We start from the raw sequence: 14,990 nt of genomic DNA on the forward strand, positions 1-14,990 counted from the left end.
TTCTGCGTTTATTATTAATAACTCTAATAACTATTTTATCTAGGGTAATTGATAATTGATATTCTATTAATAATACCCAACCCCATTGAATTGAATTGAATTAAATTGAATTGAATTGGTAGGAACTAAGGTAGTTCTAGAATTGAATCTCGGTTTAATGTTAAAGAGAAACCTCTCCTCCTCTCCTTTCCTCTCCCCTCCACCAACTATTATTATTATTGTTTAACAATAATCATAAGAAGAGATTTACGTATATAAAGTAAATCTGTTTCAAATTTAAGCGATATGAAACAAAAAGAAATAAGGCTATATAGGATGATTTAATTTCATATTGATTATATAATATTCAATACTTAATGAGTAAAACAATAATTAGAGATAACCCCCCACCCCCCACCACCCCCCCTCTTATAAGGCAGATATTTTTTTTTTGGAAAAGAGGATGTAGGCGTCCAATGGGAGGAACAAGGTAATTCTCAAAGAAGTCTATTAAATTTTATCACATGAACAGGGCAAAGAAAGAAAGAAAGAAAGAAAGAAAGAAAGAAAATAACTTGAACTTGAACTTTAACTCAAAAATAATATTAGTAAATAAATCAATTATCCTAAATGAGTAAAACAATAAAAGAAAGAGAGAGAGAGAGAGAATAAAATATATATGTGATTTGTGGTGGTTGTGGTGGGAATTGATGTTGTTGTTGTTGATTGTATATAGATGAATTAATCAGACACAAGGAATTGCCAGCCATTCCAACTGTTACAACGACGAACAACGAACAACGAAGAACGAACAACATGGATGCGAGAATAGATTACTTGCACAATTAATACAATATTGTTTCATAAAAAAAACTAAATTCATAGCCTAATGTATATACAAAATACAACAACAACAAAGAAGAAGAGAACAATAGTAGTAGTAAGGGTTTCATTAAGGAATTTATTATTTTATAGGAATATTAAGAAAAGAAAAAGAGAAGAGGAAACAAAGGTGGTAAATTTAAATACAATAGGGAGGTAATGAACAATAATGAATGAACAATAGTAAATGAATGAAATAAATGTGAGACCATTTCTTTGATTCTTTCATCTTAATTAAGGTTGAATTAGGATTAATTTATGTTGATTTAAATGGAATAAAGAATGTATGAAGTAGAAAGTAGAAAGTAGAAGAATTTACACGATGGTTGTTGTTGTTGTGTGGAATGAAGACAGTGGGGAGTGGTGGTGGACTTCAGTCTAATATTACTACTCTTATTAATCATCATGTAGATTAGTAACACAATACAGTATTACTTAATATATAGTTATAATCCCTTCCTTCCTTCCTTCCTTAATTATTAGATAAATATAAATATAAATTTAAATCAATGTTAGTCGCGTATAATCTCCTGCAACGAGGAGGGAAACGGTTAAATGTATATATATATATATATATATACTCTGTTCGCTGTGGAGTAAAATAGTGAGCATTTTACACGACAATTCTAGCAGAAATCTTCTGACGTTGTCAACGATGAGCAGTGAAAAATTTTCACCAGAAAACTTTTCTTTGATACTTTTTCTTTTTAGAAATTTGAGGTTTAAGAGGTCAGTTTGGAACATTCTACGTTAAAGATTGCAGCTGATAGGATTAGAACATATTATCAGTGTCTATATTTAATTACTGAGTAGTTTTATTCTGTTTAATAAACTTTCTTTTTATATTTATAATATTTTGTATTGTATCTTTGTACTACGTGCATTAATACCTACATCTATTGTTAGATATATTGCTATTGCGGATCCTGCGACTTCCCAACACTGTTTCGCATACCTACGCAGGCGAACATACTCTAATCTATTCTATTGTATTGTATTCTATTTGTATGTGGCTTACTCTTATTCTCTGTTTATGTTTAGTTCATGCATGAATAAAAAAAAAATTTTAATTTTTAAATTCATTCTTTACGTGTATCTTGTGACAAAATTATATTTAACTAACAATAATTTCACTAAAAGGAAAAAAAAAACGAAAACAACAACAACAACAACAACAACAACAACAACAACAACAACAATATCATCATTAGCTGTTTCTTCTTCTTCTTCATCTTATTAATTTCACTCATTACTCATCTGATAGTTTCCTCCTTCCATCCTTCCTTCCTACCCTTAATTACTTAATAGCTCAATTTTTTTTTTTTTTTATTGACTATGTATACTACTATTGAACAACCACCACCACCACAACAACAACAAGAATACCAACCAATGTCAGAATCACAACATTCAAATTATTTCACAACAGCTTTTAATACTACTAAACCCCTTGATGATTATGAAGATCATACCAATACTACAACCACCAATAAACTCACAAATTCAATTCAAAAATTATCATTAAATACATCACATTCACATCCACATTCACATCCACTTTCTACTTCTTCTTCTTCTTCTACTTCTTCTCCAGATTCTAAAAAATTCAATTTTGTTTGTGTATTCTTTAATCATATACTTAATTTAAAAGATCCAACAATAATATTGGAAAAAAATAAAGATATTGCTAAATTTAATGAACAAATTAAATCAGAACGACAACAACAACAACAACAACAACAACTGAAACAACAACTGAAACAACTGGTAATAGAAATAATGAAAAATCTTGTTTTCCCAGCAGATATTTGGATTAGAGATGAAATTAAAATTAAAGATGCCAAGATTAAAACTACCATGTTGAATGAAGTAAATGAATTAATAGAAACTGAATTAAAAGATATTAATGATCAAACTACTTTTGAAGAAATAACTTTAAATTATTATGCTAAATTATTAGTGGCGTATAAAGTATATGATATACCTACTAGAAATAATTATAATACTTATCCTAATTATATTCATAATTCATTATTATTATCATTAGAAGAAGAAGAAGAACAACAACAACAACATCAACAAAAACAAAAACACCAAAATGAAGATAATAATAGAAATCTGGAATTTGATTTTGGATTTTTAGAAAAACCTGTTTATCGTACTTCATCAAATCAATCAAATAATTCTCAAAAATCTAAAGAAAAACGATCAAGTAATGGAAGTAATTTATCAAGGAAACGATTTCTGTCATTTTTAGGTAATAATGGACATGGACATGGTAATTCTTCATCAAAAGATTCTTCACCAGATCATAATCATAATCATCAACATCATTCACAACAAATCGCATCACCTACAACTCCAACTTCTCAAATTAATTTACATCCTCCTAATCTGCATCTGTATCTGCAACCACAATCACAACAACATCATCATCATCAACTGTATTCATCATTATCATCATCACCTACTTTTCAACCAGAAGGTACATTTAATAATATATTAACAAAAACTAAATTATATGGAAGAATTAAAAAACATCGAGAATCTCAAGCATCAATAAATTCAACTGGATCTCAACATAGCATTAATAGTAATAGAAATAGTGTTAGTACTAATGCCACGGCAACTTCACTGGTGGGATCACGAAGAAGAAGTAATTATACTATAAATAGTTTTATTGGTGGTGGTAGTGGTAGTAATGGTAGTAATGCCACCGCCCCAAATCCAAATACTCCTTCATTATCATTATTATCATCATCATCAATATCAACTATACAAGATGAACAATTACAATTACAATTATTACATCAAGATAAAGATAAAGATAAAGATAAAGATAATTATTTATTTCAACAAGAATTAAAATTAGAAAATTTAAAAGAAAAATATGAATATTATATTCAAATTTTAAGATTATTTAAAAATAGTGAAAAAATTTTGAAAATTTTAATTAATAGTCATAATATTAATAATAAATTATTAAAATTTATTGAATTTATTAAAAAAAAATTATTAAAATTTATAATGATTGATATAATGTCAATGATTTTAAATTATTGTGATTTACAATGTATTAATTTTTATAATATAAAATGATAAACAAAAGTAAGTGGAAGGGGGAGGGGGGGGGGGGAAAGTTTTATTTAATATAATAATTAATAATAATGAGGAAGTGGAAGTGGAAGTGGAAGTGGAAGTGGAAGTATAAGTAGAAGTGGAAGTTTAAAGATTCTATCTGATACTTAGGATATACATGTAATATGTATTTTTATATATATATATATATATATTTATGTAATAACAAATTATAATGAAATATTTAATTATAAATTCAAATCCCATTCCATCAACATATTTCATTATTCTTATTTACATGTACTTAACATTTGCAGTATAACATTTAATAATTGATCATTTTCACAAGCAGCAGCTACTCTTTCTTTATCATTTAATTGTTTATTAACTTGATTTTCCAGTTGATGAGTACCTTCTTTAATTAATATTTTAATTCTATATCTTGATGGTAAACTACGATCTAATCTAACTCTTATACCTAATCCAATTAATGTTGCTAATGAACAATGAGTAATAGTTGGAGTAATTTTAATTAATACTTCTGATATCCCACCATCACCATCACCATCACCACCATCACCATGGTGGTTATTGATTACTTTAATGTCGGATAAATTTACTACGGCTAATTGAGCTAATGTTAATGGATGTTCTGGATCAGATATGGTGGCTATAAGATCAAAAATTTCTTGTTCATCTATTGGATCAAAATCATTGTCTTCCTCTTCCTCTTCTTCTTCTAATGATGATGATGATGATGAAGTATCATCTATTGATTCAGGTGATTCATCAAGAGGATTTAATAATGATAAAGAAACAAGTTGTGATACTATTCCTTTATTGTTTCCATTGAATTTATAAGTTTCTTGAATGTTATTATTACCATTATTATTATTGCTATTATTATTATTAGTACTATTATTATCCAATCTTGTGGGTAAATTTGTCACATCTATAATTGTTGGATTAGCATTAATAGGATCATTCATGATTTAAATAATGGTCGAGTCTTGTCTTGTTGGATAAGATAGATGAATATATATAATAATAATAATAGTAGTGGTAGTGGTAGTAGTGATAGTGATAGTGGTAGTGCTTTTTATTTTTTTTTTGATTTGTAATTTGAAATCAGAAATTCTTTTTTTTTCTTACCAACCCATTCAACCCATTCAACTCATTCAATCCATTCAAACCACCACTATCAACTGAATCAATTATATCACCCCTTGGTATTATCATGGAGAATTATAATCATCTGTTTTTACAATTATTACAACCATTAATACGAGTTCATATATCTTATGAATTGATCAATACATCAATATCAACTACTCTTATTAAATATTTTGATCAACATAATGTTAATAATAAAGTTTGGGATAATTGTATTATACGTAATCGTTTATCAAGTAATAAATATATAATAGATTATGATTATGATTATGATAATGACAGTTCAATATCAATACCAATAAAAGAATATACTCCTAAACAACATTCAATATTATCACCATTTAATAAAAATTCTGATATTTTTCCTAATGGAATTTTAACTCATGAATGGTTTAATAAATATATTAAAAAATTCCCATTTATTATGATATATATTTGTAAATTAATTGATCCAGTGATTAATCATCAATTGATTAATAAAATTAATAAATTAAAACAAGATTTATTAACCATTGATTGTAAATTAATTGTCATATTTGTTGCTGAAAAGAATAATAATAATGGTGATACATCAATTGATTATGATGAACAATTAAAAATTTTACGACAAGAAATTGGATTATCTAAACTTACTGGATTATTATTATTAGTAACTACAGAAACTATTATTGATAAAGATTGTGAATTATTAATAAATTCAATATTAATTCATTTAAAACAATCAAGTTATGATTATTATTCAAAAATTGATTATAAATTAAAACAACGGAATAAAAAATATTATTCATGTCCTAATATTAATGAAATTAATACATCAATTGAATTAACTCCAAAATTTTTAGAAATTAGAAATTTAATTAAACAAAGTATAATTCAACAATTTTTAAATCCTCATAATTTATATCAAAGTATTAAATTATTAGAAATTGCTTATGAAAATTTAATTATAATTTTAAATTCAATTTATAATAATAATAATAATAATAATATTACTACTACCATTAAAGAAGAGAATATTCTGTCTCATGATAAGAAAATTATTAATCAATTTGAAAATTTATTAGATATAATGACATTTCATATAGTTCGAGGTTATTTATCAATTGAAGAACCTTTAAAAGCTTTGAAAAAACATCAAATTCATATATTAAATATGAAATCAATTATGGGACGTAACAATAATAACAATAATTGGGAATCAATACAATATGAATGGTTAGGTCAATTAATAAGTCTTATCCCTAATTCATTAATTAAATCATTAAATAATCCAAATCCTAATTCAACAAGTTTAATTAAACTGAAAAAATTTCATGGAAATTTAATGGTTAATTATTTTGGTGGAATAAAATTATCAGAATTTAATGTTATAACTAATCCTGGATTAATTTATCTTAAAGCATATGAAATAAATAATGATAAACATAACCATAAACGAATTCAACTTTTAAAGAATGTTATAATTGAATTAGAAAAACAAGATACAAATAATATCATAAACAATCAATCACAAATATCTTCTTCTGTTTCAAAAAAAAATGTTGTTGATAATGTAAATTCATCATTTATTCTGTATATTTATTGGTTATTAGCAGAAGAAGAATTTCATTATGATGATAATAAATCTAAAGCTATTGATTATTATGAAAAAGCATATAATGGTATTTTAAAATTTTCTCCAAAATGGTATAATATTACTTTTTTAATTTTACAAAAATTATTAAATTGTTATTACCTAGTAGGTAATAAAAAATTACAATTAATCACCATTTTAAAATTATCAACTATACCAATCCAAGAAAATGATAAACAACACTACATTTCTTCTTATCCTATTGATGATATATTTCTGGAAGAGGAAAAGGAAGAGAAGGAACAAAATATTGATATAATTGATGATATTGACAATGATTTTTTATATGAATTATTTAAAGTTGATGTATTAATAATTAATAATGATTTAATTAAACGTGAAATTAATGTTCATGATGATATAATTGTACAAATTAAATTACAATCAAATTTAAATCAACAAAAAATGTATCAATATTTATCACCAGAAACAACAAAAATCATTATAAATATTAATCAAATTGATATTCATTTTAGTAGAATAGATGAAAAGAAGAAGAATATTAAAAAGAAAAATTCACGTCCTGGTATTAAAAATATATCTATAACTAATGATACCAATAAAAAACATTGTCATAATGATAATGGTATAATAAAATTGAAAGGACAAGAATTGGATTTAACATTTGTTGATTCTACCAATATGAGTTTCCTGGGAGATAACAAATTATTCCTTCAACATATTCAATCAGTTACAAATTCAGGTCATTATCAAATAGATGTTGTTAAACTTCAAATAACTATTCAATTACAAAACAAAAATAATCATCAAAAACAAATAAATTTAAATAAAATTGAACTTCATCAAAATTTTTTTACTAGTGGTGGTACTGGTATTGGTGGTGGTACTGGTATTGGTGGTGGTATTGGTTATTATCAAATTTCATCAACTAAACAACGGAAAATCCGATTAAATTATCCCAATAATGAAATTAAAATATATCCTGTGAAACCAAATATTAATATTAAACCAATAATTCCTATTAATTGTTATATACCTGGAGAAAAATTAGCTATTCCATTAAAAATTAATTATAAAAATCGTCATTATGTAAATAAACAAACTTATATTATGGTGAAAATAAAATCAATTAATCAAAATCAAAATCAAAATCAAAATCATAGCCATAGCCATAGCCATAATGAAGTAATTGCTATTAATTGGGATGGATTTAAAGATGATGAACCATTAAATTTACATCCTGATAAAAATGATAATGACAATATTCATACATTATATATTTTCACTCGAAATTGGAATCAAGAATATTTAAATATTGAATTCCAAACTTATACTGACAACAACAACAACAATAACAACAATGAGGAAGAAGATGAACAAGAAGAAGAGTTGATAATTTATGATATTGCAAATTTTACAATACCAGTATTAATTAAACCATTTTCTTGTCAATATATTATAACTCCACAATTCCGTAATAAAGCAATTGATATGCCATCACCATTTATATTACCTAATAAAACTGATCATAATATGCCAATTGTCATTAGATTATGGGAAGGGAAATTAAAAATAATTGATCAATATAAACAATTTATGGAAGAACAACAACAAGAACAAGAACAAACGTTAGAAATTGTTGATATTGAATTTAATATTGTTTCTAAAAATCCTGAATTAATCATTGATTTAGTGAATAATGATAATTCAATTGAAACTCAACAATTTATAACAAGAAGTAAAAATGGATTTAGTCATAGAAATGTTGTTGTTGTTAATTCAGCAATTATTAAATGGAAACGTCGAAACAATAATGACAATAATGACAATAATGACAATAATGATAATAATGATCAAATAATTAATGAATTTGAAACTCCAGAATGGGAAATCACTTTACCATTATCTGAACCAAGAGTATTATTTCATATTGAACAAGATATTAAATATAATAATATTTATAAATTACAATATATTTTAGAGAATCCAACTCCTAGAATATTTACATTTATTACTCAATTAACTGATTATGAAAATCAATGGATATTTAATGATTCAAAAAATATTATACCTTTAATACAACCTCAATTCCCTGTATTACCATTTAGTCGACATTATATGGATTTTATAGGTGAATATCTACCTCCTGTACTGGAAATTGATTCAAATTCCAATTTGGGATTGAAATTACCTAAATTTAAAGTATTTGATGTCCAATATAAAGTGACCCTTCCAATTATATCAATTATGGAAAATATTACCAATGTTGCCAATAATGGGAATTTATACTACAAATCAAAGGAAAAGGAAAAGGAAAAGGAAATAAACTAAAAAACAAGCAATTTTCTTAGTGTTTTTATACATCTTCTAAATACATATATATATATGCTACTACTACTACTATTCTCTTATATGTATATTTATTTACCATTAACACCAAGTAATTCAACTTCAAAAACAAGAGTTTCATTAGGACCAATAATTGGTGGGACCCCTCTTGGTCCATAAGCTAAATTTGGTGGAATAGTTAAAATTGCTTTAGTTCCTTTAGAAATTTTTGGTAAATCATTATCACCTTTACCATAATTATTAGTTAATGAAATATCCCAACCTTTAATAACTTGACCAACTCCAACAGTACAAGTAAATGGTTTACCTCTTTTCCTTGATGAATCAAATTCTTTACCATTAGTTAATTTCCCATCATAATGAATAGTTACTGTATCACCTGGTTTAGCAAATGTAGTATTATCACCTTCTTGAACAATTTCAATTTGTGGAAGTTCTTGAGACATTATTTATAAGATTATCTATTTAATGAATAAGAAGAATAAGAATAAGAATAAGAATAAGAATAAGAATGAATGAAGGGTTAGAAAAAAAAAAATTTGAGTGGCGCCCCGTCGGACAACCACCACCACCACACTCACACTCACACTCACACACAAATTGATTTAGGACACGACTAATAGTAAACAGATTTTTTTCTTACCCATCAATAACCGAATGATAATGATAATGAATAATAACTAGTAACAATTAAATACTCCTTGTTTAATGTCCCTCTACTTATAAACAATAACTGTTAATTGAATTCAAATCCCATTATGTAACATTTGCTTAACTATTTTTTGTCTAATATTGTACTATTGTACTATTGTACTATTGTTTACTTGGTTTCTTCTATTTTTTTATTTTTTTATTTTTTGCAACTAAATAATTAAAAGATCTTACTATACCTCGTTGGTTAATTAGTTGAATGATTAGTATGATTAAGATATATTGACAAAGTTTCCTTCTTGATAGGTTCCAATTAATTCATTTCTTTTTTTTTTTTTTTTGTCACCATCAATTGAATTGAATTGTGCTGGTTATTCAATCAAGTTAATGTTTTGTTCTAATGAATGTATGTTAAACTTTTTACTGTAATAATATCATATATTGATATTGTTTGGCAATATTAAAAGTATTATAGTTATAAAGTGAAGCTTTTCAGGGAAAGTGATCTTTTTACTTGGTGATGCAGTGACTTGCTCTAACCGCAGCAGCAACAGTAGATAGTGGTGGTGTTGTGGTTGTTGTGGTTGTTGTTGCTGCGCACTCATGATGGCACTAAATAAATAAAATCTATTTCAAACCAAACTAATCTTGAATTTCAAGTTTCCAAGAGGAAGAATAACAACAACAACAACAACCGTTACACTTTTAATAAATTAATTAACTCACTCCAACAGAAAGACTTAACCTTTTATTAAGTATCCTTTTTTTTTGTTTACAAGTTCTTTAATTAATATACACCGGGTTTATCTACCATGTCGGATGTTAAAATTGAGATTGATCGTTCACATACTGATGGAGCTTTCACCAATTATGATATTATTAAAGGAAATGTCACATTAGTAGTTACTAAAGCTATTACATTAAATTGGATTCAAGTGAAATTAGAAGGAGAATCAACTACACAATTACTGATACCTAAATTTACTAAGAAAAAGAAGGAAAAGGATAAAATAATTCAAGATATTCATAAAGTATTATATGATACAACAATAGTTTTCCCCCCAGATAATGTTCGTCAAGTTAGTCAAGCTAAAGAATTCACTTTAGCCCCTGGGAATTATTCATATCCTTTTGAATTTAAAATCCCTTTAACTAATTCTTGTGTTAAACGTGGAGGAATTACCAATATGATTCATATTAATAAAAAAACTTTTGATATTATGATTAATAATGGTAATTTTAATAGTGATTTTGTTAAACATAAAGCTCAAAAATATTATAAAGATTATATGACAAGTGGACAACAACAACAACAACAACAACAACAACAACAACAACAACAGGCAGTAACTGCTCTGCCAAGTGAATTACCTTATCATATAACAACACAATTACCACCTTCATTATCAGGGATGGGGAATTTTGCTAATATTAAATATTATGTTAAAGTAACATGTAAACGTTCATCATTTTTTAAAACTAATTTACGAGCTTTTGATCCATTTACATTTTTACCATTAGATCTTGATTCTCAATATCGACCTATTGAAGAACAATTGGAACAATATAAAGAAGCATTTGTAAGGAAAGAAATTATATTTATGAATAAAATTCCATCAATTGTTGGTGTAGAAATACCACAACAACACCCACCTTCAAATCATGTATCACAAATACAACCCAAAAAGCAAGGTTTTTTACAAAGATGGTTTAGTAGTAGTAGTAGTAGTAATAGTAGTTCTGGTTTTGATTTAAGTTATACTAATGGGGGTGCTAGTGGTCATAACAATGGATCAATATCAACAAGGAAGAATAATTCAATAAAATATCCTAAAATTATTCCAGTTAATGTACCATTTTCATTTGAAATTAGATTTCGACATCCAGCATTTTTAACTCCAGGGAAATTACCAACTTTTAAATTATTTCTTGTATCAACGGTGAATCCATTACAATATTCATTAGATAAATATGGTAAACCAGAAGAATCTAATGGATTAGGAGTTGTTTATTTACAAAATATTGCTGTTTCATTAATATCAACAACATCTATATCAATTGTTGAAAATGATTCTGGAGTTAATGAATTTCATATGGGGAATAATATACAAACAATTCCTATATGTGATAATTCTTATCCAAATTTGAAATTTGATTTAATGAAATGTCGTAAGAATAAAAATTCCCTGATAACAACTAGAAATTCAAATGATGCTATCAATAATACTAACAACAACAACAACAACAACAACAACAACAACAATAATAATAATAATAATAATGAACAAACAATTAAACAACTTTATGAACTTGAAATTCCCAAAAAATTATTTGCTAATTGTATATTACCAGAGAATTTACCACCTAGTTTTAAAACATGTAATATTGCTCGATCTTATGATTTAATAATAACTGCTAAATTTAGTCCTGAAAAAATTACTACCACTTTACCAACCAATAATGGTAGTAATATAAAAGAAGTTGAATTAAGATGTTCTAATATAAAAGTATTAAGTGGATTACATTTTGCTGGTGCTCCTATAACTCAACGACAAGCTAGTGTAATACTGTCATTAACTCCGCCACCAGCACAACTACCAGTATCGGAGAGACAAGATTCTTTAGGTCAATCATCTAAAAGTGAATCTTTAACTAACGAAGGAGGAGATGATAATTTACCAACTTATGATGAAGTAATTATAGAACATAATTATCAAGATATAAGTGAACATCAAAGAGCTAGAAGACGATATCAAGAACTTGGTATATGAGAAGGCAACTTAAGTATATATATATATTTATGTATATGTATAGTTTTTAAAATAAATGATTTATAACAATCAACTCTATTATGAATAGAATTAATTGATAAAGAATTTGGGAGAGAGCTACCAATTAGTATTACCGAGCTTTACACTACCCCCCCCCTCCTCCTCCTGTTCGGGGCTTAAGTTTGCTGTGTAGATTGGAGGCACCGCAATTTGCTCTTTTGATTCGTCATTTACTGTTCAAAATTACACGACCGCACCACTCACTCAATTTTTTTTTTTTTTTTTTTTTTTTTTTTTTTCATAAGGAAAAATTTTTCAACCAATCTAATTAATTATAAAGAATAACTATCATCACTACAGGGTATCTTCCTTTTCTTTTCCCTAACTTTTAATAATAGTATTAAAGAATCTATTTCTATAACTATAACTATTTGAAGGTTGTTTTTTTTTTTTAGATTATAAAACTTACCCTACTTTGTACTAAAATTTTAGGAACTCCTTCGATTCAACTTAACAACCATGTCATCAGATAATTTTTTTATAAAGAATAGAACTGCCATTATTGTGACTGCATTGACTGCATTCTCTGCAGCTGGTGCTTATTATTATTATACTCAACAACAACAACAACAACAGCAAGGATCAACTGGTGGTTCGAATTCATCAAAGAAATCATCTAGTGACGATAGTAATACTACCACCACCACTACTTCTTCTTCTTCTTCCAAAAAGAAGAATAAGAAATCCAAAAAATCAAAAGGAAGTTCTACACCTGAACCATCTACAAATACTAATTCTGAAAACAAATCTTCTTCATCTAATAAAATCAAATATCCAACTAATTCTGAAGGATTACCAGAATTAACATCAGAAATCATTTCTGGTTTAACTGAAATTGAAAAAGAAGAATGGGCTATGCAATTAAAAGAAGATGGTAATCATGAATTTAAAAATAAAAATTTCAAAAAAGCCATTGAATTTTATGGTGCTGCTTTACAATTGAAAAAAGATCCAATATATTATTCTAATAGATCAGCTTGTTATGCTGCTTTAGATGATCATGAAAATGTTATTAAAGATACTACTGAAGCAATAAATTTAAAACCTGATTATACTAAATGTATTTTAAGAAGAGCTACTTCATATGAAGTATTAGAAAAATATGAAGATGCCATGTTTGATTTAACTGCTTTAACTATTTATGGAGGATTTTCTAATAAATCAATTGAACAAGTTTTAGAAAGAGTTTTAAGAAAACATTCAATTAAAATTGTTGAACTGAAACCTAAAAAATTGATTTTACCATCAGCTGCTACTATTGGATCTTTTTTTGGAGCATTTGTTGAAGAAACTGAACCAGAAGGAATTAATGAATCAAATGATAATGAAGGAATTAAATTTTTGGGTCAAGCTTTACAAAAAATTAAGGCTAATACTCAAAATGGTTATGAAGAAGCTGATGAATTGATTATTAAAGCCGTTAATGAATTAGAAAAACAATCAAATGCTGATTTAAAACCTGTTTTAGCTATTGGTTTAGAATATTTAGCAGCATTCCAATTTTTGAAAAATGATCCAGTTAGTGCTGCCGAATCAATTGAAAAAGCCATTTCATTAAAACCAAGACCAAGAGCTTATGTATTCCGAGCATTAATTAATGCTGATAAATCATCTTATGAAGCTGCATTAAAAGATTTTAAAACTGCTGAAGAATTAGATCCAAAATGTCCTGATATTTTTTATCATTTAGGTCAATTATTTTATTTAACTGGAGATTTAACTAATGCTGAAACTAATTTTAATAAAGCTAAAGATTTACATCCTGATAATGTTTATGCTTATATTCAATTAGCTTGTATTACTTATAAAAATGGACAAATTGAATTAGCTAATGAAAAATTCACTGAAGCTAAATTAAAATTCCCAACATCACCTGAAGTTCCTAATTATTATGGAGAAATTTTAGCTGATAAAGGTGATATTCAAGGAGCTTGTAAACAATTTGAAATTGCTAGTAGATTACAAGAAAAACTTGATAGATTTTCTGTTGGAGCTTTACCATTAATTAATCAAGCTACTGTTATATCTAGAGAATCTTTAGAAAAAATTGATGAAGCTGAAGAATTATTAACTAAAGCTTGTGCTTTAGATCCAAAAAGTGAATTAGCAAGAATTTCTTTAGCACAAATTAAATTACAAAAAGATGAAGTTGATGATGCTATTATATTATTTGAAGAAAGTAGTGATTTAGCAAGATCAATTGAAGAAAAAATTCAAGCTACTTCATTTGCTGAAGCTACTAAAATGCAAAAAAGAATTAAAAATGATCCAATTTTAAATAATAAAATTGCTGAATTAATGAGACAAAGTGGTGCCATGTGAGAGTAAGTTCTTTCTAATACTTCTTCTTTGAAAGAATTACCCTCCCTTCCCCCCAAAAAAAAAGGAGGTTAAACAAATTAACCAATCTTGTTGTTTGTTGTTGATAAATCCTTTTTTTAAAAATTGTTTTG

General features: G+C 26.4%; 6 protein-coding genes across 6 annotated transcripts, besides 1 other annotated feature; 4 read left to right on the forward strand and 2 right to left on the reverse strand. All coding sequences in view use genetic code 12, as the record gives it.

Annotated features, from left to right (window-relative positions):
- The first annotated feature begins 1,444 nt into the window (after positions 1-1,444).
- Positions 1,445-1,831: a mobile genetic element.
- A 365-nt stretch (positions 1,832-2,196) lies between these two features.
- CD36_72280 (conserved hypothetical protein) lies at positions 2,197-3,960 on the forward strand (the record flags this gene model as incomplete). Its single annotated transcript, XM_002421401.1, has 1 exon — positions 2,197-3,960. The coding sequence occupies one exon, from the start codon at positions 2,197-2,199 to the stop codon at positions 3,958-3,960; it is 1,764 nt and encodes a 587-aa protein (XP_002421446.1).
- Positions 3,961-4,229: 269 nt separating this feature from the next.
- Positions 4,230-4,928, reverse strand: CD36_72290 (conserved hypothetical protein; the record flags this gene model as incomplete). Its single annotated transcript, XM_002421402.1, has 1 exon — positions 4,230-4,928. The coding sequence occupies one exon, from the start codon at positions 4,926-4,928 to the stop codon at positions 4,230-4,232; it is 699 nt and encodes a 232-aa protein (XP_002421447.1).
- Positions 4,929-5,176: 248 nt separating this feature from the next.
- Positions 5,177-9,037, forward strand: CD36_72300 (conserved hypothetical protein; the record flags this gene model as incomplete). The annotated part of the gene is made up of 1 exon (XM_002421403.1): positions 5,177-9,037. The coding sequence occupies one exon, from the start codon at positions 5,177-5,179 to the stop codon at positions 9,035-9,037; it is 3,861 nt and encodes a 1,286-aa protein (XP_002421448.1).
- Positions 9,038-9,126: 89 nt separating this feature from the next.
- Positions 9,127-9,501, reverse strand: CD36_72310 (FK506-binding protein 1, putative; the record flags this gene model as incomplete). Its single annotated transcript, XM_002421404.1, has 1 exon — positions 9,127-9,501. One exon carries the CDS (start codon positions 9,499-9,501, stop codon positions 9,127-9,129), a length of 375 nt encoding a protein of 124 aa, XP_002421449.1.
- Positions 9,502-10,518: 1,017 nt separating this feature from the next.
- CD36_72320 (conserved hypothetical protein) lies at positions 10,519-12,477 on the forward strand (the record flags this gene model as incomplete). Its single annotated transcript, XM_002421405.1, has 1 exon — positions 10,519-12,477. The coding sequence occupies one exon, from the start codon at positions 10,519-10,521 to the stop codon at positions 12,475-12,477; it is 1,959 nt and encodes a 652-aa protein (XP_002421450.1).
- Positions 12,478-12,996: 519 nt separating this feature from the next.
- On the forward strand, positions 12,997-14,859 carry CD36_72330 (component of the mitochondrial Translocase of the Outer Membrane (TOM), putative; the record flags this gene model as incomplete). Its single annotated transcript, XM_002421406.1, has 1 exon — positions 12,997-14,859. The coding sequence occupies one exon, from the start codon at positions 12,997-12,999 to the stop codon at positions 14,857-14,859; it is 1,863 nt and encodes a 620-aa protein (XP_002421451.1).
- Positions 14,860-14,990: the final 131 nt, after the last annotated feature.

This window comes from Candida dubliniensis, chromosome 7 (assembly GCF_000026945.1).
Source record: "Candida dubliniensis CD36 chromosome 7, complete sequence".
Classification (NCBI taxonomy): domain Eukaryota; kingdom Fungi; phylum Ascomycota; class Pichiomycetes; order Serinales; family Debaryomycetaceae; genus Candida; species Candida dubliniensis.